General features: G+C 48.4%; 1 protein-coding gene and 1 long non-coding RNA gene across 2 annotated transcripts in view; one reads left to right on the top strand and one right to left on the bottom strand.

The window, feature by feature from the left end:
- Nucleotides 1-2,669: 2,669 nt before the first annotated feature.
- The window catches only part of ASTN2 (astrotactin 2), a 410,202-nt gene continuing 385,133 nt past the window's right edge, over nt 2,670-27,738 (bottom strand). The window contains exons 21-23 of the mRNA XM_062590667.1: nt 13,301-13,401; nt 11,594-11,777; nt 2,670-3,575 (exon numbers count right to left, since the gene is read on the bottom strand). Coding sequence (XP_062446651.1) covers nt 3,338-3,575; nt 11,594-11,777; nt 13,301-13,401 — 523 coding nt within the window. The 3' untranslated portion in view covers nt 2,670-3,337. The remainder of the gene's footprint in view (nt 3,576-11,593; nt 11,778-13,300; nt 13,402-27,738) is intronic.
- LOC134148680 (uncharacterized) lies at nt 14,819-17,695 on the top strand. The gene is made up of 3 exons (XR_009960258.1): nt 14,819-14,991; nt 16,170-16,208; nt 16,634-17,695. It is a non-coding gene; the product is annotated as an uncharacterized LOC134148680 (long non-coding RNA).

The raw sequence follows: 27,738 nt of genomic DNA on the forward strand, positions 1-27,738 counted from the left end.
ACACACACAACATGCTCTGTATAGGTCCAAGCGCAGCAGCCAGCCCCACCAAGGGCACAAAGCAAAGCTCTTCCACAGCTGTCCAAGGCAAGCAGCGGGAATCGAGCCCCTGGTGCTCTGTAATGCACGCACCTGCTGCGCCGTGCCAACAGGATGACTAAGCTTTCAGTGTGCTGCTCCGATTTTGTTCCCAGTAGAAATTAGGACTGCTGTGGTTGAAGGTCTCCTTCCCATCTGTCGGACTTGCTGCAAGAAAACGGCCCCAGCGCTGCTGGCTTTGCCCTTTCTGCCTTGAGTTCTGCTGTGGGCAGCTGCTGGGATGTGCAAGTGTGTATCATCTCAGGTGCAAAAAAAAAAAAAAAAAAAAAAAAGATCACTGCTGGGAGCTGATTGTACTGGAGTGGAGCCCTACCTAGAAAAATGTGCTGAAGAGCAGCCAGGCAAAGCCCAGGATTTTGGCCAGTGTCCCACATTCCTAATTCCTAGCACCACAGCCATGACAATCAGAAATCCCATTAATGGCGTTATCCCTGAAACACCTACGATTGCCTCCAACCCCTTCAGTGGCGCTACAGCAAACACAAGCAATTTGTCTGGCAGGTCGGTCAACACTGGCTCCTGCCCTCGGGGAAACCACAGAGTTCCTCTCTGTCATCGCCGGGCTCCAGGCACGAGGCTTTGAAGAGAAATGAATCATCTCTGAACAAACAAATAAAAACAAAATAAAACACCGAGTCTGTAAAATACAGGCAAAGGCAAGGATGTGGGCCTGAGCCCTGAGAAAACAAGACTGCGTCAAACTGCCTGAAGGTGCACCTGGCGCCGGCAGCACCGCACCGCCAGGCTGGGCCCGGGCGGGCTCCGGGCGGGTTGCAGTTGGCTGCAGAAACCCCTGCTGTGTGCTGCGTCCTGCTGAAAGTGCCCGCTCCTCTGCAGTGGCAGCGAGGGAAGCATCAGGCCCAGTCCAGCTGCACCCAGGGCTCCTTGCTCCTTTTCTTTTTTGTTTTTTTTTTTTTTTGTTCCCCCTCAGTAGCGCAGCTACTGTATCATGGCAGCACATGAAATAAGAGGCTCAGTGTAACACCTCAGTGCCAGAAACACCAGCCCGGCCATCAGCCGCGATGCCTGCATGGTTTTGTGTAAAACAAAACAGCAAGAGGGTTTGCGGTTTTGTCTGACACAATAGCAAAGCTGAACAAATATTGCCTCAACACCTCCTCCTGCACCAGCATCTCCCATTCCTTGAGGTGCAAGATTTGTGAGCTGACACAGGCCACGGCTGACTCTGGCCTCGCTTCAGCTCAAATACTTCAGTCCCGGCTCGTGCACTGGGAGGGCAGGTGTCACGAGGTGTCATGGGCTGCATGGGGCCAGCCAAGCCCACCTGGAGCTGGTCCAAGTGACCCCAGAAGTGTGCTAGTTTTCCAGGGCTGAAGTCATCCCACTTATCCCAATAAATATGTCTCCAAACTGCTTGGTGTCCAGCTGCCTCCAAATGGTGAAGGAGGCTAATGGGAAATAGCGCTGTGGGGGGAAGCACTGCTGAGACAGGTTTTAGCGCAAGTGGCATCAGTTCAGTGTCCTCCCAACCCCCCAATAACCCCGTGCTAAGTGCTGCGCAGACCTCGGCAGCCGGGTGGGATGGCCACGAGCCCGCCCTTGTGTCACTATTCCTCCCTTCCTTTGGGAAGGGGATTTAGTGGGACTTCACAAACAAGCCCTCGCAAACAAGCCCTCCAGCGACCCGCAGGGTCTCCAGCACTTGCTCCAAAGGCTGCAAAGTCCCCCATGAACTCCAGCAAGACCTCGAACAGCTATAGGGTATCCTCCCCATTTACAACAGTGGTGTAGGTCAAAACAAATGAAGAGGCATAGCCAAAGGGAGGAGAAGAGAAAAAAAAGAGAAAAGAAAAAAAGAAAAAAGAAGAGCAGTTTGGGAGAAACAATCAGAATTAGCTGAGTGGAGACCAGGCAAATAGGTTTAACTTGAGAAAAACAAGTCACCACTTGACCTTCCTCCACATCAAATCCTGCACTTTTGTTTGGTTTCAGAACATTTTCATTTTGGAACTCACCTCCTGCTTGTTCACTTTTTCTGTAAAGGGTTAAATAACTTGAAAGACTAAAACGAAATTGTTTGCTTTGGGCTGACTGCACTGATTCATCCAGCACCCCCCCCCCCCTTCAGGTTTGTTGTTTTGCTTTAAGAAGAAAGCTTTGGGCTGATCTGATTTTTGCTTTTTATTCCCTCTCACCTCCTGCCCTTTTCGGTTTGGCTACCAGGCTGAGAAATCCATTACCCACCCAGATCTCGAGCCAGCCTAACCCACATCTGACAGTAAAAGAAACCAGATTCTCCAGGATTTCTTAGCCCCTGGCTTCCTTCTTGGGCTTTCCCACACGCCTACAACTCCTGCTGGCATCCGCCGATGAGATGGGTGTTGGAGAAGACCAGGACCCTACGCGAAGGGGCTGCACTTTCCCCTCCTCTCTTCCTAAGCGTCCGGATTCACCACTGGTTTCCAGATAGAGAGCCTCATCTCGGCCACCTACCTGCACCGCACCGTCAGGAAGTCCTTCTCCTTTCCAGCTCACGAAACCCTAGGAATGACCAAGCAGCGGTGAGGCGATGTCAGTAAGAAATACCAAAGAAGCAGCGAGGATGGACTTAATAGGAATCTTTAATGCGCAGAACAAGCTGTCGGGAGCCTTGCGAACGAAGGCTCCGCACGGAGCAGTTCTGTGAACTCGGCGTGTTTAAAAAAGCCAGTGTGCCCGCAACGTCCTTGCACCTGCCTGGCATTCATCTCTGCGGCCTCCGCTTTCAGCGTGGTGTTGCCAGCTTCGCGCGGCACCTCCCGGAGCCGAAGGAGCTCCTCCTTGGGCCTCTGGACCCGGCCGCTCCTCGCCGGCCGTGCGCGGGGCTGGGCAGCGGGGAGCGCGCCCCTGGCCCGGCAGCTCCCCGCTGCCCGCTCTTGCCCTGGCCTGGCCCTGGCCTCTATCATCGGGTGTCTCCTCCTCTCAGGGTTTAGGAGCGTGTAGTCCAGGAAATTCAGTAAGAAAAGATTAAAAAGGAGAGACTTTTACGCTGAGTCAAATTAGGCATATTTTTTTCTCTTGAAAAATTAAAAAAAAATAAAATAAAAGGAAATCAAAGTCCGACTTGCTGATTTCTTGTTTCTCTGCCATCTGTGTGAGAAAGTCCTGCTTGGCCTCGCTGTCCCCTTCCACCCCCTCTGAACCCTTCCCCCAAACCCCACCAGCCACTCAGCGTTTCCCGAGTCCTCGGCTCCTCGGAGTGCCTGCGCCTCCCGCAGCTCCAGGCCCACACCTTCCCTCACCGCCCTTTGGATTCTCCGTACGTGTTGCGCAGCATGGAGACCATCTTCTCCTCACACGTTACTTTGGTGTCTTTTAGGATGCTGTACCAGACCATGCCGGGTGGCCGGACTTCTTCGCTGCGGCAGAACAAATAGGGCACGGTTTCAGTGCGGCTCTGGATATAGGCACTGCGTAACAGCGTGGAGCAGTGACTGCTGACTTTCTCCAGCCTCCTCAGGATCAGGTGTGCTTTCCTGGAAGGGAGACACGGAGATAGAGACAGAGAAGGGAGCGCAATGAAAAAACTAGGAGCCGGGACTCCTGGGTGGCCCTATCTTGCAACAAACAGGAATGATACCTGGTGCCTAAACCATTGCCTTTCCTGTTTTAGGCAGAGAGGAGCTGTTTTGCACCAGTGTTTGTAGAATATTTACTACTTCACAGCACTAAACAACTGCTAGAGACAGGATATGGGGCTGGAGGGACCTCAGGTCTGACCTAGCACAGCAGCTCTCACTGAACCCCAAGTCCACTGCCTGCTGCTCTGCCTACAGACATTACCACAGCCATTCACCAGTCCTCATCACGCCCTGCCTCCTGGCCCGTGCCACTCAGAGGAGACCCCCCAACCACCGTGGCTGCTCCCCTGGCATGAGCACTGCCTTCTCTTGTGCATGTTCTCAAGCCTCCAGGAGGCAAATGGCCCAAAAGGACTAATGCTAGAAAAGCGAGGAAGAAAAACACAATACATTAAGACAAAACAAAATAAACCCGTAAGAAACCAAGAATTCCCCTCGTGGGAGTCTGCAAAGTGCTAAATCAAACAAAGGGAGGGGAAGAGGGTTTACTTCAGTGGTCTGAAAGTCTCAAGATCACAGATTATTTCCTTTCCCTCTGGTGCCACAGGAAAGCTCTGGATTTGGGGTTAAGGGATTTTGCAGGTCCTGAAGGAATGTAAATTCCCGATAATGATATGTCAGGGGCAGTGCTGTCAGTCAGCAAGGCATAAACGTGGGGATTATTTGATTATGAAAGCTTTATGGTGTTTCAGCCTGGGCTGTGAGCGTTACGGTCAGGAGGGAGCACAGCTATTTCTGATGTGGCTGCACACCCAAAGGCATCCCACTGATTGAGATTCCAAGGAAGGACTTGCCATGAGTCATCAAAGCATGAGCTCCAGACTAAAGTGCAGAGACGGAGACAAGGCAAAAGGGCACTCAGGCGTCTGCAACCAGCTATGAATCTCTCCCTCTGGAGCAAGACTAGATGAAAGGCTAACAAACCACTGCTCTGTCAGAGCTGCACTAGAAAACTACCTTTCCCCTCCCAGAGGATGGCTGCTGACTCCTTCTTCCAGAGGAAGGGACCATCCCCTTCCGGGATAATGCCAAGTCTGAAGGTAGTGCATGTGTATTAGTCTCGCATAGAAAGGTGAGCCTGGGTAGGCAATTTGAGCCTCATCACTCATTGCCTATACCATGACATACTGAGGTCACGGGCTGAGCCACTCCCAAACTCTGACAGACTACCTCTCTGCTCATCCTGCTCTGCTTAGCAGATACCTCACCTTCTAGATCATCTGTTGCTCCCACTGCAGACTGAGACAGGTAACAACGCCAATAACAGGTCCTTTGGTGCTGGATGTCCATTGCTGAGAAATTATGAAATTCCAGTATGGAACTGGGTGTTTGCAACCCAATTGAGATTGATTAAAACTCAGCTCAGCAGCAAGCCAAAGTCTGTGGTGACTGTGATCACGGCAAGGCCAACAAACTTCAGAAAATCATAGTCATTGGTGCTGGAGGGGATCACAGAAGATCATCTATTCCATTTCTTTCCCAGAACCAGCCTGCCCCAGTGCTTCCTGACAAACATCTGTCTAAAATATTCTTAATGCCTCTGATGAAGAAGAGTTTGCCTCCTCAGGCACTCTTTCTAGTGTTTATCCATCCTAACACCAAGAAATTGTTTCTTAACATCTACTCTGATTCTTCCTTTCTTCAGTGAAAGCTGAGCAAGCACAGGACTCACAATAAACTCATAGGACTGATGTTTATGTGCATTGACAGTGCTTGAGGGGAAAGTATTTGGTCAGAGCTTCCCCTACTCCAAAAAAAATCTTGCTGAAAGTTGAAACTGTTTTCATTTCAGTGGGTTCTATTCTTTACAGAATTTGCTATCCATTCACTATGCATTTTTAAATATGTACTTTTACTGTTTGGAGAGGATTCCTCAATAGCAGGAAAAAAACAAATGCTGACTATTTTAAAGAGAAGGCGTTCTCTTTTTTTCTTGAAAACATTCGAGGGAATAGAGCCCACAGAAGTACATCCATGGAGGAGGTCTAGCCGGAGCATTCTACAGAGCTACATGCACTGTGTGCGAGGCAGAACAGGGAGGGGAAGGAGGAGGCCTGTAGCAGGGCTGAGCTGGCACCAAGGAGATGGTGCTGAGTGCTTTGGCCTGGTGGGCTGGTGAGGTGAGGGAGCCCTGGCTTGAGCTGCCACCCCCCCAAAAAGCAGGCTGTGAGGGACAAAGCCTCCCTGTAAGATGGAGCAGAGGTGCTGACTCCAAGAACACATGACCCGATAGATCCACTATTGTCTCTCCAAGGCTGTGGCTCTGCAGTCACTTTTATTTAACATAAATCATTGCTATTGCTAAAGGAGAATATTTCCCTCTTGCCCTGCTTGTTCCTGCCCATTTGCTTGCGCTGAGCAGGTGTTTTGGTGGCTGAACTCTGTGCCATTGCAGGCAATGCACTGGTCTGAAGGCTCACCCAGCAACCTCCTGGACTTTCACCTGGAGGCTGCAAGGCTTTCCCCACCCAGTGACCAGCACAAAACTGAGAATGGCAATGAGTAGCAATGACCAGCACTTGAGGCATACCACAATGGTGGGTAACTGCAGCTTGGCTCTAGTCCACCTCAAATGATGCCTGGGCTCCCCAGCATGCACCTATGCATGCCTCTGGGTCAAGCTCTTCTCCTTCTCTCTGCCCTTCTCACTTCTCCCTTCTCCTCCCTGATTCATCCACCTATCACTTCTCTCCTGCACAACCTGCTCATTGCTTTCCCTCCCTTTCCCCTGGCTGTCCCTACCTTCAGAGGTTTACTACTCTCTCTGCCATACTCCCATCATCTTTTAGACACTGTGAAAAATGACCATGTTGTCCTCAATCCCTGGTACATACACAGGTCCCTTGTCCAACCAAATATTCCCATGTGTGAGGAACAGCTCGTGATGGCAAGACATCCAGAGATAAAACCACCCAGCGCTGTTGATGTCCTGTTTGCTAGAGGCTGTGCTCTTTTTGGAGCTGGTCTCAGTACACCTGCTGCATTTGTAGTTCCACTTGGTGCAGTTGGCCCCAGCAAATGAGTGGTGTTTAAAGGTGGGATACAACAGGTTGGCCTGGGAGGATGCTGACAACACAGCGTACCGTGGACAAGAAGACAGGGTAATGAGGAGGGAAGGAATCAGGTCACTCACTTTTGGTGTCCTCACATCAGCACCAAAACCCCAGTTTGGTGGGTTTCACTGCTTTGAGATTGAGTCATTTATTTTAGTGGGGTAATGAAGTCACGTGCAAATGTTAGATTTAGCTTTTGGCTGTCAGCTGTTCCATCTTAAAAAAAGTAAGAAGGAGAAGGAGAGAGACAGAGTGGGCGAGTGAAGGGGTGAGAAAGAGAGAGAAGTTTTCTGGTGAAGGCTGGTAATAAATTACAGGAGCAGTTCTTGGACTGCCAATTTAATACCATAAATCAAGCCCTGGGTATTACCCAAGTGCTCCCTGTGGAGGGCTGTCGGGTCAGAACGACCACCTTTTCAAATACTGGAAATGAAATCTTCCTAAATGCTGACCAACCTCATCCATGCCAGAAACAATAATTTATTGCCTTATTAAAGGTCAGGAATCAGGAGAGGACAGCAGGGGAGTGTGGGGGGAATCATTCTCATGGTTGCCCATGGCCAGATCTGTTCTCTAGAAAGCCCCCAAGCTTTCCATCCATAAAAGGACGAAGCAACCCTCCTCCCCCTCACTCCATAACCCTGGCCTGAGTCTGGGGTTTCCCCGTCTTGACGTGAGCCAGCGGGTACCCATCCAGCCTGCCACGCTGCAAGGGTAGTTGTTTTAAGTTGGCGCCAGCCAGCGACTGATTTTGGGCTCCATTTAAGTGAAAGATTTAGGAGGTCACAGTCACAGTCATAAATGATGAAGAAGGAGATTAAAAATAGTGACTGCTCTGCATGGCTGCTTCCCTCTCTGGTACCTTGTGGCAGCAGAGTGCAAACAGTGTAGGAGAGAAAAGGGGAGGACAACGGATGTCTGCTGCAGAGGCACTTTCCAAGAGCTCATGCCTCAGTTAAAGGCACTGTGGGGAAGTAGTGTGATGCAGTGCGGACAGCATGGGACAAGGCCCTGAGACCCCTGGTTACCAGGCCTGGCTCTAGAAAGGGCATGTAGAAGAGCAGGAGATGTTACCTCCTGCTCTGCCCAGAGCCAAAAGCTCCCTGAGGGAGGGAATTCACCTTCGAATGCCCATGTTCATCCTCCAGCTACAGAGTGCACAGAGATTATTCACCTTGATGGATGGTGCAGGATGAGAACTTACCCAGAATCAGCAAAATGCTGCCCTATCTGATCTAGGAGAAAGTCAGGAGACTATGAAGAAGCACAGAGGTAGTGACACCTGGACTGGAGGGAAGGATAAGCTTCCCAGGGCTGCTGCAGGGAGAGGGTGGTTGCCTGGCTGCTGTGTTCCCATATGGGATAATTTTGTCATAAATTCAGATCTTTCCACTCTACTGAGAACTGACCTGGGTCTGTCAGACCCTCATCTGGGAGGATAATGAGTCCGGGACTCAATGGCCTCTTATCACTGCCTCCCATCAGTACATTGCATTCCCCCTCGGTACCAAAAGGCAGCTGCTTGGGAGATCATGCACTGCTGAGGATATTTGTCTTCTGCTGCTGCCACAGCCTGTCTGTCCAGTCGACTTGCTTAAGAAAAGGAGAGGCTTCGAGCCCTGGGCTGATGCCACATTCTGACCTGGTTGTTCCTGGTAGCCAGAAGTAGGGGCATGGAAGGAAGATCTTAACCTTCCTGCTTATTTCTCCCTCGTCCTGAAAGCCAGGCCCTGTTGCAATGGTCGTAACAATAATACATAAGAAAAACTAATAAATATCCTTTTTGCTGTGTCAGGAAGCACTGTTGCTGAATCAGTCTAAAGATCCAAATGCACAGTAGCATTAAACCTTCGCTGGTTTAGATAAATTCTTCTGTTCCCTTGGAATAAATTAACTTCACAAGATTCACTTGGTGTCTGTAAGGAGATGAGGAAAGGGGTTGTTGTTACAAAAGGAGACTAGCAGAACAGAGTAAGCCAGGTGCCAAGATGCTGCTGACCACAGAAAGTCCTGGTTTATGGCCACCTATGAGCTAAGTTTTTAATGTCTCCTTAATGTAAACCGTCTGGTTGGGACATCTGGCTGTCAGTGTGTCTTCTTGCAAGCAGCTGTTTGCAGTAACCTGTGGCTTTCATGGAAACTGGGCTCACGAGGACTCCAGTGTGATGTATTTATTACATGGAGGCAATCAACTTCCCTCTTGTCACTTAGTTTTATGAGAGAACATTTACCGTGATTCTGAGGCTCATCTGATAAACATTTCAAGGTATATAAATAAATGTCCCCTTGGGAAGGAGAGCAGTGCATCAATTAAAATCGTGTTACAAGATAGTGTTCCTTGGCAAATCTTCACTCGCCCTCCGCTTCGTCAGTGCCTTCGTTTCTGTCCAAGCTCCCCGAGAAGCAAGGCTGGACAATGGCGCTTTGTTCTTGTCAAGAGCCTGGCACCAGCTGCAGCAGCATTTATAAACATTTCCTCTAGGCTGTAAGTCACATATTTCTCAAGTACATAACATGGACATGTAAGCTCTGCTAGGCAATCATCTGGCTGGCTGTGGGAAGTAGACTGCAGCAGAATTGACTGCTGGCTTCAAATGTCACTTGGTATACAGTGGGGTAACATGGGCAATTTAAATGTCACCTTGCAAATGTCTTGGCTTGTTGTAGGTATCAGGCCAGGTAATATCTTTAAGTAAGTGTGTTGGATCTCAAGCAATGGAGGAAATAAGGACATGCAAGACGAAGTGAATGGCCCTCAGGGATTTATAGAGAGGAGTAATTAAAAAGGACAAACATCTTTGCAGTGTCATCAAAAAAGGAGGAAGGCAGTGGGAAGCAAGAGACAGTGGCTGCCTGTCAGAGGTTAATAAGCTACCACAGAAATTACGACCAAGGTCATCTCTGTAGGAGGCAAGCCACAGCTAGTCTGGATTTATGTCTAGGAGGAGTGAAAACTGTTGTGAGGAACTGTCATCCATGGACAGATTCTCTGTTGTGTCCAGCAAGCAGGTAGGAGTTGGGGAGAGAGAAGCAAAATCTTTTCTAGTTATTCACGGACTGCAGTTAATTGTCCCATCTCACTCCATTCCTCCACGTACCTCTTCTTCATCTTCTCATAGAACAATGTACTAGACAGGATGCTGGATGAATAGCCTCTGTAAAAGCTTCAAAGCAAGTCAAGGCTATTAGAAATCTGTAAGGGATCTCAAGATAGAGAGCTATGACTTCTTCTGCATATAGTTTGCTGAACATTTCCTAGGAGATCTTAAGGTTATGTGGTAGTCTGGCAAAATAGTCTTTGCAAGGACACTCTGCCATCCCCCTGAATTCAATGTAGTCCATGTATGTGTTACTCCACTGCGATGATCTCTCAGAATCTGCTTATTAACCATTTCACTGTATACCAGGGTATTGTAGGCAAAGTCCTTCTGGAAATGTTGTTCTTTATAACCACAGAAACAATCATTTACCAACCCTCCTTAGAGCACCAAATTTATAATAAAGAGAAAACATTTCTAGTGTAATGCTGCATACAGATAACAGACGAGGCACTGTTCCCTCACTGGCATCCTTCCGTCGTGTCAAGCATACCACAGTATGAAAATTTAGGAAGACCTTTCCAGTACCTACATCAATAGGGCTGAACTATTGTTTTGGGAGAAAGGGAAAGCAGAAAAGGAAATCTCAAAGATATTTACAGAATGTATGTCAACCATATACTGCTGTGAGGATAAAGATCTGTCAGGTCAGATATATATAGAGAGAAATAAATAGAAGGAAATTTCCATTTCCATGAAATAGCCTATTTAGTAGAGCCTACTTTACTACACACAGATTGCTCAATCATTGACCCCTCTGATGATATCAAGTAGTAAAGCTACAGGCAAAAGTAATAATCTATTAGCTAGCACCTAAGCTCTGCCATTCTAGGGGATCAAAACTGTTTCCACACAAGAATAATCTTCCCGCAGCAGCGTATTCGCATATACACACATCTGCAACCACAACAGGGTGTAGCAGATGCCCAAAGCCACATTTGGGATGGATGGTCTTCTGTTATGCTCTCTACGGGGTATGACTGTCTAGGTGTGGAGATAGCATGGAGAAGGATCTGTCCCACTGTGGGAGCATGGTACTGGAAGTTGCACCATGTTCCTGGACATGGAGGGGGGGCTCCATCCAAGAGTAGTGCCTATGGGGGATTCTGCTGCTCTTCATTACCTGGCTATTTGCCGTGTACAAATACAACAGTATAAGGATGGACTTGCTATATTGCTGAAATACTTCTGTGGGCTATTGCTCTCTCCGTATTGCAGCTCTTGATACCGAATGCATGTTGCTGACACATCATCCTTACTACATATGTACTTGCTGCATTTTTGCTTCATTCCCTCAGTCACTCTTTCTAGCCACCCACCCTACAAATAACCAGGGCACCTGTGAATCCTAGAGGAGCTGTGGTCTCATCTGTCAAGATTTTACAGTCGAAGAAGATCTGAGTCAGTGTTGGTTTACACACAACCCATTCAGTTTATCCCTGCCTAATTTACGGCCCTGGGCCCTCACACACCTTTACCAATACACTCAGCTCTTCATTTGCTGTATCACCCGCCTGGCTTAGATTGGTTTCCCGTACAGTTGCCAGACACTCCATAATTATTCATCCAAACACTGAGCCATTCCTGAACGGGGACCATTTCTGAACAGGGACTGGCAGTCACAGAGGACTGCAGGACACTTTGGTGAACAACACAAGGGGATTTCTCTCAGATATGAGAAGGCAAAGAGGTTCACTTCCGTAGTAACCAGTGTAGCACTCCAGCCACATAGCAGGGGAGAAGGAAGAGAAAGGACAGATACCTGGGCCCCAGCTCGTCCTCACTGCGCCAGACAAAGTCTCCAAATTTCTCGTAATGGGAGTTGTAGTGGTGCTGCACTCGGAAAAGCATGGAAGTGGAGACCTCCATCAACGTGTTGTAGGCTGTCTGCTGCTCCTTCCCACTGGTATAACCATTGTAGAGGTTGTAGATTTTGTCAGCTATCTCTGAAAAGGACCCGAGGGATAGAATTTAATGAACAGATAGATGGTGCTAATACAGGAGAGGGAAGAACAAGCCTTTGGTAGGGCTAGCGGGCAGGAAGGCTGGCTGAGATGGTGGCCTTCCCCTCCACTCCTCGCGTGCTGCCTGCAGCAGTGTTTAGCAGTCTGCACAGTGTTTAGCAAGTCCTCTGACTAACCCTGCAGCGAGTTGTCTGTGCTGTGCAGAGCCCCAGTGACTCCAGTAATACTCCACAAAAGAATGGGGGAGGGAGTGAAAGAGAGCTGCTGGCCAAGAACCACTGGAGACACAACCTTAGCTGCCCAATTAGGACAGACAAGCTCTTCCCTGGCTCACCAAGAGCAAAATAATTGCACAGCTATGATGCTTTCCTGCAGCATGAAGGATTGGAGTTGCACCCTCAGAAGTTCTACTACACACAGAGGACTGCCGGACCAGGAAGGACATGGAAACACAAGGAGAGCTTTGCAGTGAAACTGAGCAAATGAGGGATGCTCAGGCCCAGGGCAACTGCTGAGAAAGGACGGCAATCAGCAGGCTGCGAAGAGCAAGAGGAGGATATATGGGCAAGTAAGTTGTCTGATGAATCAGGCCCCATTATTTATTAAAGGACAGGAGGAAAATGATATTGCTGATAACAGGATGGATATTTAACCAGAAATGCAGCAAATCATCATTGTGGCTATTCTAATAGAGCAGCTCAAAGATTGGTTAAACAAGAGGGCGTACTTTCTGTTGTAAAAAAGTTTTTTGGGGGGAAATGAAAAATGCACAAAAAATATTTCCTTCCTTTAGTCTCATTTTTGCTCATTTTTCTTGGAAAAGCTTATCAATAATTTTAAACAAATCATTAATCAAAACTTTCTTTTGTTTGCTTTAAAAAAAGAATGAATGAAAGAAAACAGGTACCTACCTCTCATTTAGATGAATCTTTTTAAATTTAAGGGAGGCAAAACACTCAGGGAGTGAGGGATAGAGAAAATAGCATTTGTTTCAAAATTTGAAAATGTAAGTGTCCAAGTGTTTTATCTTTCATCTGTGTTTCCATTTCAGAACGAAACTAGCTGCCACTGCAGTCCTTTTAAAAACCCAGCCCTGATAATCTCATGCTCAGCTCTCACCACATCCCCCACCCCTGCCCATCCCAGCCAGGGCCATATCCCAGTGCTTTCTGCAGTAAAGAGATGTGGACTCTCTCTCTTCTTCCAGGAGACATAAGTCAGATGCATGTTAACAGCTCCCGTGGTCATGCATACGGAGAGATGCTGTGGCGCTGCGCTGCAAGGACCACAGCAGTGATCAGCTCTGCAGCAGAAGGCACTTTGTGAGAAGACTGTCTTGCAATTTGTCATCCTTTTCCAGCATAACATCCCTCTGCCCTAACACACAGGAACTTGCATACTGGGAGAGACAAGACTAGGAGGAGGTGCAGGAGTACAATGCATACAGGAAAAGCAAAATTAACAGGAAATGGCTTTCCTGGAAAATCAGGCGCCTGAACACTGACCTTCTGCCTTGCTGTCGTCTACCAATGGGCAGGCTGTCCTCAGGGTGACTGTGCTCAGCTCTGAGTGTCTCCCTCGTGTATCCACTGCGTATAGGGTAAACCTGGAAGGCAGGAAAAAAGAAATCATTTGTCTTTATCCTTCAGTCCAACACTGGCAGGTTGTTATGGGAAACGGCCTTCAGAAGAGAAGAGAAAAATATGGTCCGGGCTCATATCACTCGGTTTTGGCAACTCAAGGAGATGTGAGACGATGTCAGGCAATGACAGGAAAGAACCGTGGGAAAGAAGCCAGGGCCAGGGTGGCCTCACGATGCCTGCGGAGCTGCTTTTCCCCTCGCCATTAGACACAGCACTACAGTTCATGGGGCTTTACATTAGAGCCTTGTGCCTGAGAAAGGACACAAGCATCCCTGGGGCTGCTTTGCCATGCACCAACGCAAACACTATAGCGCAGTGCTGTTTGCATGTGGTGTTCCCCTATGGCCTGCCTTAAAGAAAAGAAAGGAGCAGTAATTCCTGCTTTAAACAGGCACTGTGCTGACAAGTGACAGCTCGTACACATCCTGTGAACGGCCCTTGAGGTTGTTTTTTCCCTCATTTCCTCAACAGGGTGGGGTTGGTAAAAGGGTGGGAATCATAGTTTCACACTTGAAACTAATGGAGAGCATCTGACAGTAGAATACGACTTTTGTGCCAGATGAAGCATTGAACAGGCTGTGGTTGCATGGGACGCTCTGGGATGCTGAGCTGAGAGAGCCCTAGTCAGAATATCAAAGCTTCAAACTGAGAATGCTTCTCAGCAGCAGGGGTAACAATCTTCTGCCCACTCTCCCAAAAGGCATCAGTTCCTATTTATCCTCCTCAAGCCAGGCACAGCAACTCCAGCTGGCTTTGACAAAGTGCAGGAGCTGGGTCGCACACCTTGGAGGTCTGAAATGCTGGTGCTGGGATACCCGTTTCCTGGGGAGTAACACAGCCCCGCTCCTTATCCTAAGGTAAAACTGAGCAGCTCTTGCAAGTGAGTGCAAAGAGCATCATAAAAGCAGCTGAAGCTTAAATGGGATTGAGAGGCTGAGGCATGTTTACTTAAAGGAGTGGTCTAAACTCCTGAGCACCCACAATGTGGACAAAAGCAATTCCTGCCTTTCCCTTTCCCCCCCCATCAAGATCCCTGCTATGAGTTGGCACACCACATGCAGCTGATAAGAGATGACATTTGCACAGTAGCAACTCTGAGCACTTTCCAGCCCAGGACATACCATCTCAGAGCAATTAGTGTTATTTCCTTAACAATTCTTCATGTTTGAAATGATGCCAAGGAACCCACTTGTGCACAGGGACAACTCCCATATTGCCAAAGCTGGGTCGGGCAGGAGATGCACGTGCTGAGCTCACACAAGGAGATATTTTTGCAATTCTTTTGCATGATGTCATTTTCCTTAATTTGAAAACAACATTGTTCAGAGCGCAAGGATCCATGCTGCCCAACTTCACAAGCACTGCACACGGGCTGTCCTCCTGCAAGAACAGCAGGGACAGCAGTAGAGTCCTCCACAGGGCAATTCTAGCTCAGGGCAGGAGTCTAACTGTGGTGCTTCACATCCCATCCTGGAGGAGACATCTTCCTTTTTCCTATTTTGAACAGATGAGGGTTATAAGGTGACTGGCCTCGAGTCTTCTACTGTAAGCAGGTAAGCTGTTTCTATGCTTAGGGAACATGAAATACCTCCCCTAGTGCCCAGAAACCAGAGTATGGTGATGAATGGGGGGATCCCTGACCCAGGGGGATGAGGTGACCCTGGGAGCCATGGGAGAGCTGGGCAGAGGACTCAGGAGTCAGCAACACTTGACAAGCTTTAAGAGGGACTAACGAGACTATTTCTTCCACTAGCTGATCTCCATTCCCATTCTGGGGTCACTTGCTTAGTTGCCCATATGATTCCTGTTGTTGTGTTTTCTTTTTTTTTGAATATGTGAGCAAAGTTAATGTGTAACCTCTGCTCTGACCATAGTGGTTCAGTGAGTGAGGCTCCATTAGCTCTGCAGTAATAGTTTTAGAGCACTTCTCTCAAAAACAGCAGAATTTTATCAAAATACAATTGTAATAGTCAGCAATTAGTGCCTACATCACCTATGCTACAGCCTATGGGGTCAGAAGGGAGCATCTCCACTTGGCAGGGAGTTAAAGCACATTTCAGACCTTTGGATGATGTTAAAGACCTGCGTTAGCCCCCTGATCACATTATTCCCTGTTGTCCAACGCGTACACACAAACAAAGTCACTCAGCTGCCAATAGCAAGAGTGTTTGAAATGGTCAGGGTTGGGATCAAAAGTATACCAACAAACAAGCCCTTCATTTCATCATTGTCTCAGAAGATATTTTGAAAAAAAAATCAAATGGAAAAAATATCAAAATCAAAGTGATTTTCATGCTCAAAAAGAAATCTTTTAATTCATCTGAAACCAGTATTCCTTCAAAAATTTTGCAAATCCATCCATTCTTAACGAGAGATGTTTTGAAAGCAGCACCAATAGATTCATTTTTGGTGAAAGCTGGCAGCCCCAGTAGTGTGCAGCCCTTTGCACGTCTCCAGCTTCTTCCAGCTGGCAATCTCAGAGGGTCCAAAAGCTCACCCTGAAGCACAGCAGTATTAATAGCTCTTTTTTATCATTGGTAAACAGACGTATGGGATAAAGCATTTGGCCCCAGACTGGGCAACATGAATGGTTTGCAAACACAGAAGGTTATGGCTTCCAATCTCATTCTCAAACTACTTGACCACCCAGCTCTCTGCAGCAAAACACATTTACAGACAGTTAAATTCACTGCAAAGAGTGCTGTGTATTTTTTTTCCCCTTTATTCATAGAAACAGACAATCAAGAGAAGAGAGTGTGAAGACCTACAGGTCAGTGTAAACTCTATACCCTTCCCTCTTCAGTCACAAAATGAGAGCACACACAAGGCATGTGAGCTATCCATCCAAGACAAGAGAGACCTATAAGTCTAATACTGGTCAGTGCGTTGCCTTGGGTTGAAGAAAAAACGGATGAGAAGAGAGAGAAATGGATTTTTTTTTTCCTTTTTCCCATCTACCTTTTATTTTTTTTTCCTGGATTTGTTTTTGATGAGAAAAAAGCCCCAAAATAGTACAATCTCGATAATTTATGGGAATTTTACTGTTTTTTGAGAAAATGTCCCCTTCACCCCATTTATCCTTAAAAGCATATGGGAGAAAAAACATTTCTTGAAGAGCTTTATTTGAAAAAGTGGTCATCCTTCAAATTTTTTCAACCGTCTCTAGACACTAATTACTTTACTTTCCTTCTTTAGTGTACAAGCCCTCCAGACCGCAGGGAGCAGACAGGAGTGGCAGACTGCTTCCCCCCGAGGACTCTGCTCTTCCACCCAACTTGTCTCCTCAGGCGAGGTCTCGGTTTCTCCCCCCACCAAGCTGGTTCAACACTTGCCTGTCTGCCACTGCCGTGACGCTGCCTGCTCAGCCAGGGCGCCGTGCACTGCCGGACGGCTCCTATTTACTGCTTCCTAGAGAAACCTCTGGCAGACATCGACGCAGTCGTACCTGATTGCACAAACCCTGACGCTGGTTCTTTGGATAATTTGTAAGGAAAAATGAGGCCATAGAGTGGTGTGGAGTGTTTTGCCCAAGGCAAAGGAGTTCTGGGGTAAAGTCAAAGCCAGAAATCAAAAGGTCCCAGACTCACGCTCAGTGCATGAAATCACATCAGACAACCAGGAATGCCATATGGTAGCTAATATCTGTCAGAGAGACTTTCATAACCTAGAGGTGTTTTGTTTAGCAATACACTTTCCCCGATACGCTTTCTCATGTTCTCCCTGTGTTTTCCAAAGGAGCTTGTGGCTACCTGCTACTGTCTCACATCTGAGCCTCTTGTTCACCAATGCTCATAGGAATATCATATATGAACTCCCTCCTTATACAAACACTAAGATATATTTCGCCCAAAGGGGTTCCAAGGAGTGTTTCACCACTGGCAGCACATCATACACTCTTGGCAGCAATCAGCCCATCCATGCTTGCAAACACAGCCATCTCTGCAGCGAAGCACAGCAGTTATGGGCTGTCATATAAAGCAACGCCGCTTAAATGTTTACTACTATATAGAAACCTATTGGGAGCAGCAGGAACTTTCAGAGAGATAGAAAGCAATTAATATGTGGCCTCACAAAATGTCAACAACACCTTCCTTGTAGATACCCCACCCAAAGCTGGCTAAAGCCTGGATTTTATCACTAGGCTCAAGATACTTCTTAGAGGAAGAAGAGAAAGCCGGGGGGGGGTTACGCTTCAGTTCCTGGAATCAAGCGATTGTGGAAGACTCTCAATTGTATTTAAAAAAACAAGTAAAAAGAAAAAAATCAGAACAATATCTTTCTAGCTTTTCTCAATGCAGAGAGAAAAAAAAAGGCACCAAAATTCTAAAGGTCCAAAACTGTAAGGCTGAGAACGAAATCCCAGAACATGTTATTTATTTAAAGACAACACACCAGCTCATGGGTTTAACTCCATCACATGACGCTTATGATGTTTGAGTGCTTTACTCATGATCTCTATTTGTGGGGAGGGAGATAAGGACCTCCATCTCGGAGAGCTGACCTCTCTTAGCTCGGTGGCCTATCTCTTTCCACCCTACAGAGACATCGCAAGTATTTCTGTTTTTTTCTTGCATACTGCCCTTCCTGAGACTTCAGGCTTCTGCAGCTGGTCAATGAGATGCAGTATCACAAACAAGCTGCCTGAGCCGCAGGCAAAAGGGTCCAACAAGGAGTCCAATTAAACACTCCTCCCAGCTGCTGGACACCTGCGCTAAGTAAGGGAGCACGTCCATGAGCAGCTTGCTGCATGCAATCCACAGCTATGAGGCAAACCCTGATTGTGTTAAGGGGGTCCCTGCACCATGTAAATGGGGGACAGGGCAGAGATGCTGCTTCCGCTGCACGCCAGAGTTCAGCATCATGCAGAAATACTGTCTCACAATTTCTAAAGCGGTACAACTGCCACAGCTAGTGTTAGGCTCTTGCCAACAGGGCCTGGCTGCTCAGCTTGGCTGATAAGCTTGGGCACGGTGCCTCACTCTGCAGCCACAGAATTGCATGTTACACAGTTCACTGCAGGATCTCAGCGCAGGGCAGATATGCCCTGTGCCTCACATACGGTGCTATGGATTGCTCCATCCCCGTATTTCTCCACCTGCTTTTTGAAAGTGCTAGTTGTTGGGTTTCAGCTCCATAGGCTCAGAGTTAAACTCATCAGCTCTGGAGCAACAAACAGACTGCTCCAGACAGGCTTTCCAAGATTTAGCAAGGCAGTTCATGCAACAGTTCAGGCGGGCAGGGAACAGCAACAGTTGCTCCCAGGAGAGGACCGAAGCATGGTGAGGAAACAGGGTCTCCTCTAGCCTCACCCTTCATCATGTGAGTAGCCCTATCAACGACTCATGAAAACTCACATACAGGCCTAGCTGTGGCAAGTCACCTCGGTTTTGTCTGCATGTCCTGCTGTCACCCCTCTGGTTACAGTTTATCCAGGCGCTTCACAGCAGACCCCATCTTGGGGCTTGCATGGAATCAGCACTGTGCAGCTGAGGCTGGTCCATTGCACTGACACAAACACATCACACTTGTGCTTTGCCAACCCTTCTGTTTTCCCATTCCATCTGAAAAACAATCTGAAGGCCTCTGTTTAAAAGCCCTCCATGGACTAGGTCTTGGCAATCTCTGCTGGCCTCCCTGCACTCCCCACAACATCCCCTCTGCTCGGAGATGAGGCAGCTGGCCCAAGGCAGCCACGAGGAGCAGTGATCTCAGCATGAGGACTCAGCATGAGCAACATAATGCCAGAAAAGTACAGATTATGCCTGGACTTGAGTATGTTCAAAATGAAACAAACAGGAAATGCCCATAAGTACACACGTACGTAAACACGCTCCTCACCCAAAGCCCTTCACACACCCCTGAACTCAGGGATTGATGGGAGAGCACCATCCTTCTCCAGTTCTTCCCCTTTATTCTTCTCTGCTCTTGGTCAGATCTCAGCAATGGCGAGATCTTCAGTCTGGAGAGCAACAATGGACATCTTCACCTCAGTCTCTCCAGGCTGGTGGAAAAGCTGACAGCTTTACCCAGATAACTTTCCTGAAAGACTCATGATGAAGCTCTATACGGGGAAGAACCCACGGATGCTGCGGGGTGGGAGGAGAGCCTTAAGGTCTTTCATCCTGAGCAGCACGGGCAGGAGGGTGCATGCTTCTGGGCATAGCCACGAGGACGCGTGGTGCTGTCCCAACCCTGTCCCACCACCATGGGTTTCCGCGGGCTGTGCAGGCTGCGGGAGGGAGCTGTCCCGTGCTCTGAGCCGCCGAGGAGCTTTCATTGACTGACGCGGAGGAAGAGCAGGACTCGCCTGCCAACAGCAGAGTCTGGGCAAGCGTGGAAAGGGGCGGGTGTCTGTCTTTAGTGTAAGCGTTCCCAATTCAAAAACCATTACAATAAAATAAATAAATAAATAAATAAAAAGCAGCCTATCCACACAAGCCACAGGAATGCAGTTTAGCTTACTGCTCGTTGGTGACTGCGACTCCAGATAACTGAGAAAGGTAAAGGAGAAAAAACACCCGCCCCCTCGCAGCAAACAAGCAGAGAATACGAAAGGAGTGTTTTTTGTAAGGAGAGGATTTCTCAGCGGATTTGTTGGGCCCTGAATTCCAGGCTGACTGCCCATGTTTGCGGTGCCAATTATCAAGGCAGGCTGGGTACCTTGGACCGGGACGAGGCACATTCCAGCCCAACACGGAGGCCCCACAGCTTGGGATTTGGATTAAGCTTTATAGGGCAGTGGATGTCCACGTGCTGCCTCCCTGGAGTTGGCACCATCACAAATATTACAGCAATCAGATGCTACTGTTAGGGCATCTGAAGGCTGACAGGAATGCTGGGCTGGGCCAGGGACAGCGGGCTGTGCTCTGTACAGAGGCTGTGTCCGCACGGGGTGGGGGGCAGCTGGTCGTGGAGGAAGAGTTTCCATGGCTTGGTGTCTGCTGCCCATGGGGGAAAGGAGCTGTGAGAGGCAACACTGACCTGCAATCAACGTCCAGAGAATTGCTGCTTATGTATCCTACTCCTTTTGGAATGGGACCGACATTTTCTGCTTTGTATTGTTACTGCTTTTGGCTTTGCCTTTCTGCAGTGCCAGTGCTAGAAGAAGGAAACAGTGCACAGTGCTGTCTTGAGAAAATATCTTTTAGAAAGCTCTCCTAACATTTCCACTATTTGAGAAAAGCACCCCCCCCCCCCTTTTTCTTTTTAACTGGGTTTCTTTTAACCATCTGTGACAACTGACCCTACTCCCATCAGCCTGATGGAGGATCAGGTTAGCAATAGCGCAGGTGCCACGTCAGAGTATTGGAGCTTTGCCTTTAATTGCGTACACAAGGCTGTCAGTAAACTGTTCTCGCAGTTCACACGTTTTTTTTTCCCAGGACAGCAAATACTGTGAGGACACTAATCGTTATCCTCCAACAGATGCCATGCTCCAATACCAGACCACAGGTGTCAGATGGAGGGAAATAAATGTACCTGACACATTCTGCCTCAGGTGTCTGACACTTTTTGGAACTGCATTAAACGGTGCCCATCAGGTACCTCTGGCACAAGGAGGACAGCAGGCTGCTCTCTCAAGGGAAGAGGTTGTTTGTCCAAGGAAACCTCTGGAAAAGGCAGAGGAGACAGGATTTCCAGACAGCAAGGGCTGGTGGAGGAGCTATAGGCTGGGGAGAGGCTTCAAAGCCCGTGGTCCATTTCTGCTCTGTGGCAACCCTGGGAAAGTCACTCAGGGCTATCAACACTGTGAGATTATGCTGAGTTGCAATTGATGCTATGTCCACGCTCAAAACAAATACCTTGAGAGTATGATACTTCTCTCAGGAGCTGCCTGGCCTGCCGGGGAGGAGGATAAGGCCCCTTAATGCTGCTGGATTGCTGCAATGCAATGCCTCTCCAGTGTCACAGCCTCCTGCTGTTGCCTGCTGGGCTCAGGAAGGGAAGTGTTGCTCTCCAAGACTGTGCTGTGTGTGCTGCAAGCCCCACCGGCTGCGCTCCCAGGAGTTTCAGCAACATAAACTCATGTAGTGCTAGAGCAGACATCACAACTGGACTGATACTATCCAGAGCAATTGCTCTCCCTTGAGGTAGCAGACACTCTGTATGAGTAACATTCAGTCTCAATGTCTCATTTTCCCCTTGTGCAAAACAGAGATATAATCGTATTTTCTGCCTTGCCTATTTGCTTGTAAAAGCCTTGGCAGAAACTCTCTGATGCTGGGTAGGTGCCATGCTGAGTGCCCTGGGTTCTCAGGCTTGGCTGGAGCCCTTGAGCCCCACTCCTTCTTTGTGATAAATGGGAACAAAAATAGTGTCTATCAAGCATCAATACTGCCACAAACGGTCTAGGTATCTTCCACACAGAGTTTCTCTCACTGCAGGTTGGTTGTTTTCTCTCTGATCTTAGTAAAATTCAACCCTTTGCCCCTGAGGCTGTTGTGGGATAGTCATGGGGGCAGGAGGAAGAGACTGGCTCAGACCAGAGCCTGTTCTCTGCTCTACTCTACCCTGCTGCACGGAGTCTCTTAGAGTTGCAGTCTGCCTCTTAGCTATAAGGCAATGCAGAGCCAAAAAGTGCAGAAGGCAAGGGGTAAGAGTTTGTGCTTGTTACTCTGCTCTAAGAGCACATCAGATGCTGTAAGTTTGAGCCAAGCTACAGCGCACATGCTCAGCTCTTGTCCTTGTAATGCTTCATCGATCTCTTTGTTTCAGATCCCTGCTGAACAAGATCCATCCCAAAAAGAGGATGAAAGTAAAAGAAAAAAATGAAGGAAAAATCCCAACTATTTCTTGCTACTGCCTGGATCCACTGCCTCACTGCTAGAGAAATTCATTGTAGGACATTCATCTCCCCTACCTCAGCCACGTCTCAATGTTGGACTGGCAGGGGAAAGATTTCCCTAGAACTCCTGTCAATAAACCCTATCAGAACAGCAAATCCTCGTGCCACACCAGTTGTGAAAGGGGACTGTGATACACAGGTCCTCTTCTGTTTCCAAAAGTCCTGCTCCCAAATGATACCTGTGCTGGAGGGCCAACATCCCACAAGGAACTCCTTTGCCATTCATTCACCTTGCAATGGGCAACACCAAGATTGCCTTAGGTAAAAATTTGTTTCATTGGAATCAAGGGAAAAAGGCAGGTTGGTTTCAGCAGGACCAAGATTTTACCCAGAAGGTGCAGCACTGTCACTGCAGCCTTCCTGGTCTCTGCATTCCCACGGTGCCTTCACTATCATGGAGGTAAGAGAGGCAGAAGCACTGGCTGAAAACCTTTGCCTTCTTCTCTGTCTTACAAAATTTCCTCCTTTGTGACCCTTGCTCCCTGCAACCCCTGGCAAGTAGCAGATAATTGGTCCCTCATCCCTCACACTCGATAAGATTTCTATTTCCCTAGTGTGTGGCTCACACTCTGAGCACGTCCTTTCAGGAGCAGCTTTACACCACTGATTAAGGAAGAGCACAGCAAGCCCTCCCTGGAGAGAGGGACTGCTGCATTGAACGAAAGCTCCTGATGGAGACAAAATGAGGATGAGAGAACAACTCTCTAGCATGGCGACAGGGCAGCACAATCCCCCAGAGCAGTCCTCACATGAGATAATACTAATGCAGTCTGTGTTGCAAGCCTGGGGCTTTTGCTCCCATGCTCACTCCAGGGATCTTGGTCTTTATCAGTTTGAAGCAGCCTCAGGATGTCCCACAAGGAGGGTCCCTAAACTTTAGAGATAGGATGCTGGCACAAAAAGCAGGATCACTGCAAAGCCTCTGCCAAGGCTTTTGGGAGGATGAAAAGAGGATGTTTTGGGTCCATATTTCTTGGCCACTGCGTCCTTGCTTTCTTCCTCCTGGTTGTAAGGTGAGGATTAGCAGATGCACTCATGCAGTGCAGCTAATGGCAAAGCAGTAAAAACTAGCCTGGTTCTTCTCAATTCCCACCGTATGCCTCAGGGCTTGGGGCAAGATGTTTACCCCCCCCACACACACTTGACAAGGTCAGAGAAGCTCCCAGGTCACCCAAGAGGTGAATCCTAATGTTCTTTAGTGGAGGAAAGAACCAGAAGGAGGTGACGCTGAGCCACTGCTGGCTGATGCTTTTGTCACCAGTGAAGCAAAAGCAGTTCCTATCATTCTGTCACGTGTGCCAGAGTCCCTGCTCTGCTGGGTCTTGCCAGAAAATCCCAAAACAAAGCCTTTGGACAAAGGTCAAAAGAGTTAACAAATAGTGCTGCTGGAGCAACTCCACCTATGCCACAATTCATATTAGAGCCTGAGGTTGCAAACCACAGGGGCCAAGGGCTCACCCTGCTCCATCTACAGAGTATCAGCAATAGCTGGTGATGGAAGCGAGCTGTCCTGAAGCAGCTCAGCTTGCAGGGCTTTCCCCAGGCTCTGCATCCCACAGGGCTGCACTCAGCTCCTGTCACTTCCTTCACACTGGCACCACAACATTCGTAGCTCCCTCCAGGACTCCACAATACCCCAGTGCTCCCAATGCCCCCTCCACTCCCTACTACTGCAGGACCCCCAGATAGCACCATGTGAGCTCTGTCGCTCCCACTGCAATACCTTCTGCCTTTGCCTTTTCTCTTAGGGAACTAGGCCTGGAACAGCTCTGCCCCACTTCTTTGACCAACAGACACCCCAAAGCCTCCAATCTCATCTCTGCAAAGGTTATGTGTTTATGGGTAAGCCATTACTTAGAGGTTATAGACTATCTTCTTTGCACAAATCTAAAGCTGGGTGGCTTTCAGCCTCAGCTGAAAGCATTAGCATATGAGTCCTGGGTACTGGGTAGGTCTCCAGAGACAGACAAATCAGTTTAGTACCTTCCTGCACCTTGGGTTACTCCTGAGACAACTGCCTTCCTCTATGAAAAGAACGAACAGGGCTTGAGGAGGCTGCAGTTGTGGAGAGAAGGCTGCTCAGAAGAAGAGGGTGAATAAATCAAACTCTTCCTCCAGTTGTGCCAAGGAGAAAGGAGAGATGAGAGAGATCCTGAACTCCTGCAGTGAGTTCCACAATGGAAATGTTCACAGCTAACCATACCAGCCATTTAACCTATAAACTCACTGCAAAGCTTGGCCACCACTGGCCCCAGGGAGACGAGGGAAGAGGAAGGTTGTGACCCTTGGCAAATTGGGAAACGTTTGCCCCTCCCAACCTTACAGTCATTCTAAACAAGAAACAGACACTCAACATTTGCTGCCCCGGGAGATCCCCTTGGTAGGGCTTGTTCTCATCCTCCTGGGGGCTTGGCTTCCATCTGGACCGCTAGTTGAAATACATCCCAGACTGGTAGTGACTTCAAAAGACAGTGTCATCTGAAGAGTAGTGGGTGGTCTATGTCAAATGAGTTGATGGCTCTCTGTTCTTATATAAGCCACTGCAATAGGCCTCCTGATCGACATTCTCAGAAGAAAGGCAAAGGGCCACATCGACTGCAGGGAGTGGAGTCTGTCCTTGGCTCCAAGGGTGATCCCTTTAGCTTAGGACATATCACCTTAGCAGGCTGGTATGGGGAGGCTGACAGGTCCCCCACAAGCAGGGACTATCATCTTCTTTGTGTTTGTTCTCTGGCATCATTTGCCAGCCCTAACTTCACCCTCCACATAAAACAAAGCAAAACGAAACATGACAATAATAAAGGAACACAATAGAATGGCTTGGAGGAGGGGGAAGCCTCTGTAAGTCTCACTCAGAAAATCCAAGGGAGGAACAGGCCAAATATTCTGGCATCCAAGTGAGAGGCATTGATATCCTATGCTAGTCTGCGAGAGTGCCAAGGGCAGCACTGCACTTGGAGCAAGTCTTTGCAACGTCCTCTCCTTGCAGCCAGCTGCAGCCAATGCAGCATGGAGAAGATGGGAAGACAGTGAACTGATGGCAGCGGAGAAGCCAAAAGGTAGATGATGGTGACAAAGCAGGGAGGTCCCTGTGACACTACGGTTAGCCCCTGGCTGAATGGAAGCTGTGCATAGCAGTGAGCCCAGGCAGAAGGACTCCAGCCAAGTCTGTGGTTGCCTCGACCCACTGGCCTTTCCCTCCACAACCCGAGGCCCTTGAATCAAAGGGGGACGGCCTGAATGGTTGACAGCGGGTGGGAAGCTCTCACAAATCTGACAGGCAGACAGGGGAGGGCTGAGGGTAGGATGAGGGGGGGGGAGCGAAACAAATAATAAAAACAAAATCCCAGTAAGCATGTTAGAATTCTTTTGAAGTCCAGAGGAGCTTTCAGGCAGGGTTATGTACATCTCCCAGCCCGGCGTGATTTACACATTCCTTGCAAGCAAAGGAATCTTCTCTGATTTGAAGTAAAACAGATGTTTTGGGTTTTTCTCCCCCCCCTACCCCTTTTAATCATTTCTTTATTGAAATGATGACTACACAGCAGACCATCCCAGAGAGAGAGCCCTGTTACCTCCAGCAGCCCTTTGATGGGACCAAAGACCCACTACCTTGGATAACATGAAAGGGCCTTGTTATTGAGGTAGATTCGTTTGCGAGCCTCCTGAACACAAGTATGGAGCAGCCCTACTCTGCTGGTAGACACTGCTCCTTAGGTATCATTCCTTGCAGGTTTCTTTATTTCCTTTTTGCTCCAGGCAGAAGGACTACAATTTGTGTCTCTTCTCCCTGCAGCTTTTTTCTCTACTGCAGCTGCAGCTAACACATTAATCCTCCATCCCTCCTCAGTCAGATTGTCCCAGGCAAGGTGTCCCAGGCAAGGGTAGCACTTGCTTCCGTCTGCTGCTAGTCCAAAGGACTCACTATGCTCGATGGTGGGATTTGTCCCTTGCACACCTTAACATCACACCCTAGCCTTGCTGCAATCTAGTCAAACAGCTTGTTTGAGAAAGACAGACCAGACTAGGCACAAGAACAGCAAAAGCTGACACATGGGAAGTACAAACTGCAGGAGTGTTGCTCCCACACCACTGAGCAAAACAACCCAGCATGTGGGACTGTGTTGGCCAGGCAGGTTGGGTGGCTAGGTCCTCTCTTGGTTTGAGTGCTGACTATGTGATTTCAGTCAAGTCACTTTGCCCCAATTTTCCGTCCCATTTTTTCCCTCCCACTTACCCAGTAAAGTCATTTGGGGAAGGAACTTTGTTCCTCTAGGAGGATGTATAGTATTTAACACCATGGGGGCTTCTGAGGGCTGGTTGACACTGCAAACTAGTAGTACAGTCATGCCCTTAAGTTTACACTTGTAATAACCTATGGCCAGTAGCAAATTCATCCAGCCCCCCCCCCCACATCTTCCTTTTCTTCCTCTTTTTTCCTTCTTCTTTTTCTTTTAAACCCTGTTGTTATTTCTCAGTACTTCGTTGGTGGCAGAGTGGGAAGGCTTTTTGTAAAACACATTCATGTACCATCGGGACTCACTCCCATTCCCGTCTGGTACATGATATTGCACAAGAGAGAGAAACAAACGGGGATGAGGAAATGCGTGTTTATGAGAGGCAGCGCTGTCATCGTGAGCAAGGGACCCCCCGCGAGAGAGCCAGCCTGGGAGCCAGTTGAGAATTTCCATTCTGTCCTAACACTCCATTCATGACTTGTTTCATATCTCCCTAGTGGCTCCGTTACTGGCCGCAGTCCCACAGCACGGCGCGGGAGTTCCCTCCCCCCAATGCTCCCTCCTCTGTGATATTTGTCGGGGGGAGCACATGAGGGAAGAGAGAAGTTGTTGTCTCATAAAGATAACGAATTGAGAGAGAACAGTGTCCTTTGCTTTTGCATTTGTTCCTTGTTTTTCTTTTGCTGCAGAAGAGCAGGCCCTCCTGCAGGCTCCTTTTGCACCCAACAAATGCTCTCCTTGCAGGCCACTTCTCTTCAGTCCCTCTCCCCTCTCTCTGATCCTCATGTGGCTCTTGTTCAGCACTCACCCTGGAGGTCTGCATGGGCCTTCTCTGCTTGGTGTAGTGTGGCAAGGTAGAGAACCAGCTGCTATCATCACCGTTACCATCCTGCTGACCTGATCAGGAGCCCTCTGTGTAATCCAAACCACATTGCTGCTTGATCACATACAGTCACCAGTAAATAACTTAAGACTGTAGCAGCCAGGAAGAGCAAGGGATCCTATATCAGTGCTATTAATGATTTAGAATCGTACATCTTTTGCAGATGACACCAAGAGGGGCTTATCTCTCACTAATCCCACTCCCAGCCATCTGCCCCAGGGAAGTCCAGGTCTGACCCCACTTAAAGTGGCTCCAAGCCAAAATTACCCTGGCTGACAATTATTCCTGCCCGACATTGGTCTGTATATGAGGAAGGAACGGAGCACTGCTGATC

This window comes from Rhea pennata, chromosome 18 (assembly GCF_028389875.1).
Source record: "Rhea pennata isolate bPtePen1 chromosome 18, bPtePen1.pri, whole genome shotgun sequence".
Classification (NCBI taxonomy): Eukaryota; Metazoa; Chordata; class Aves; order Rheiformes; family Rheidae; genus Rhea; species Rhea pennata.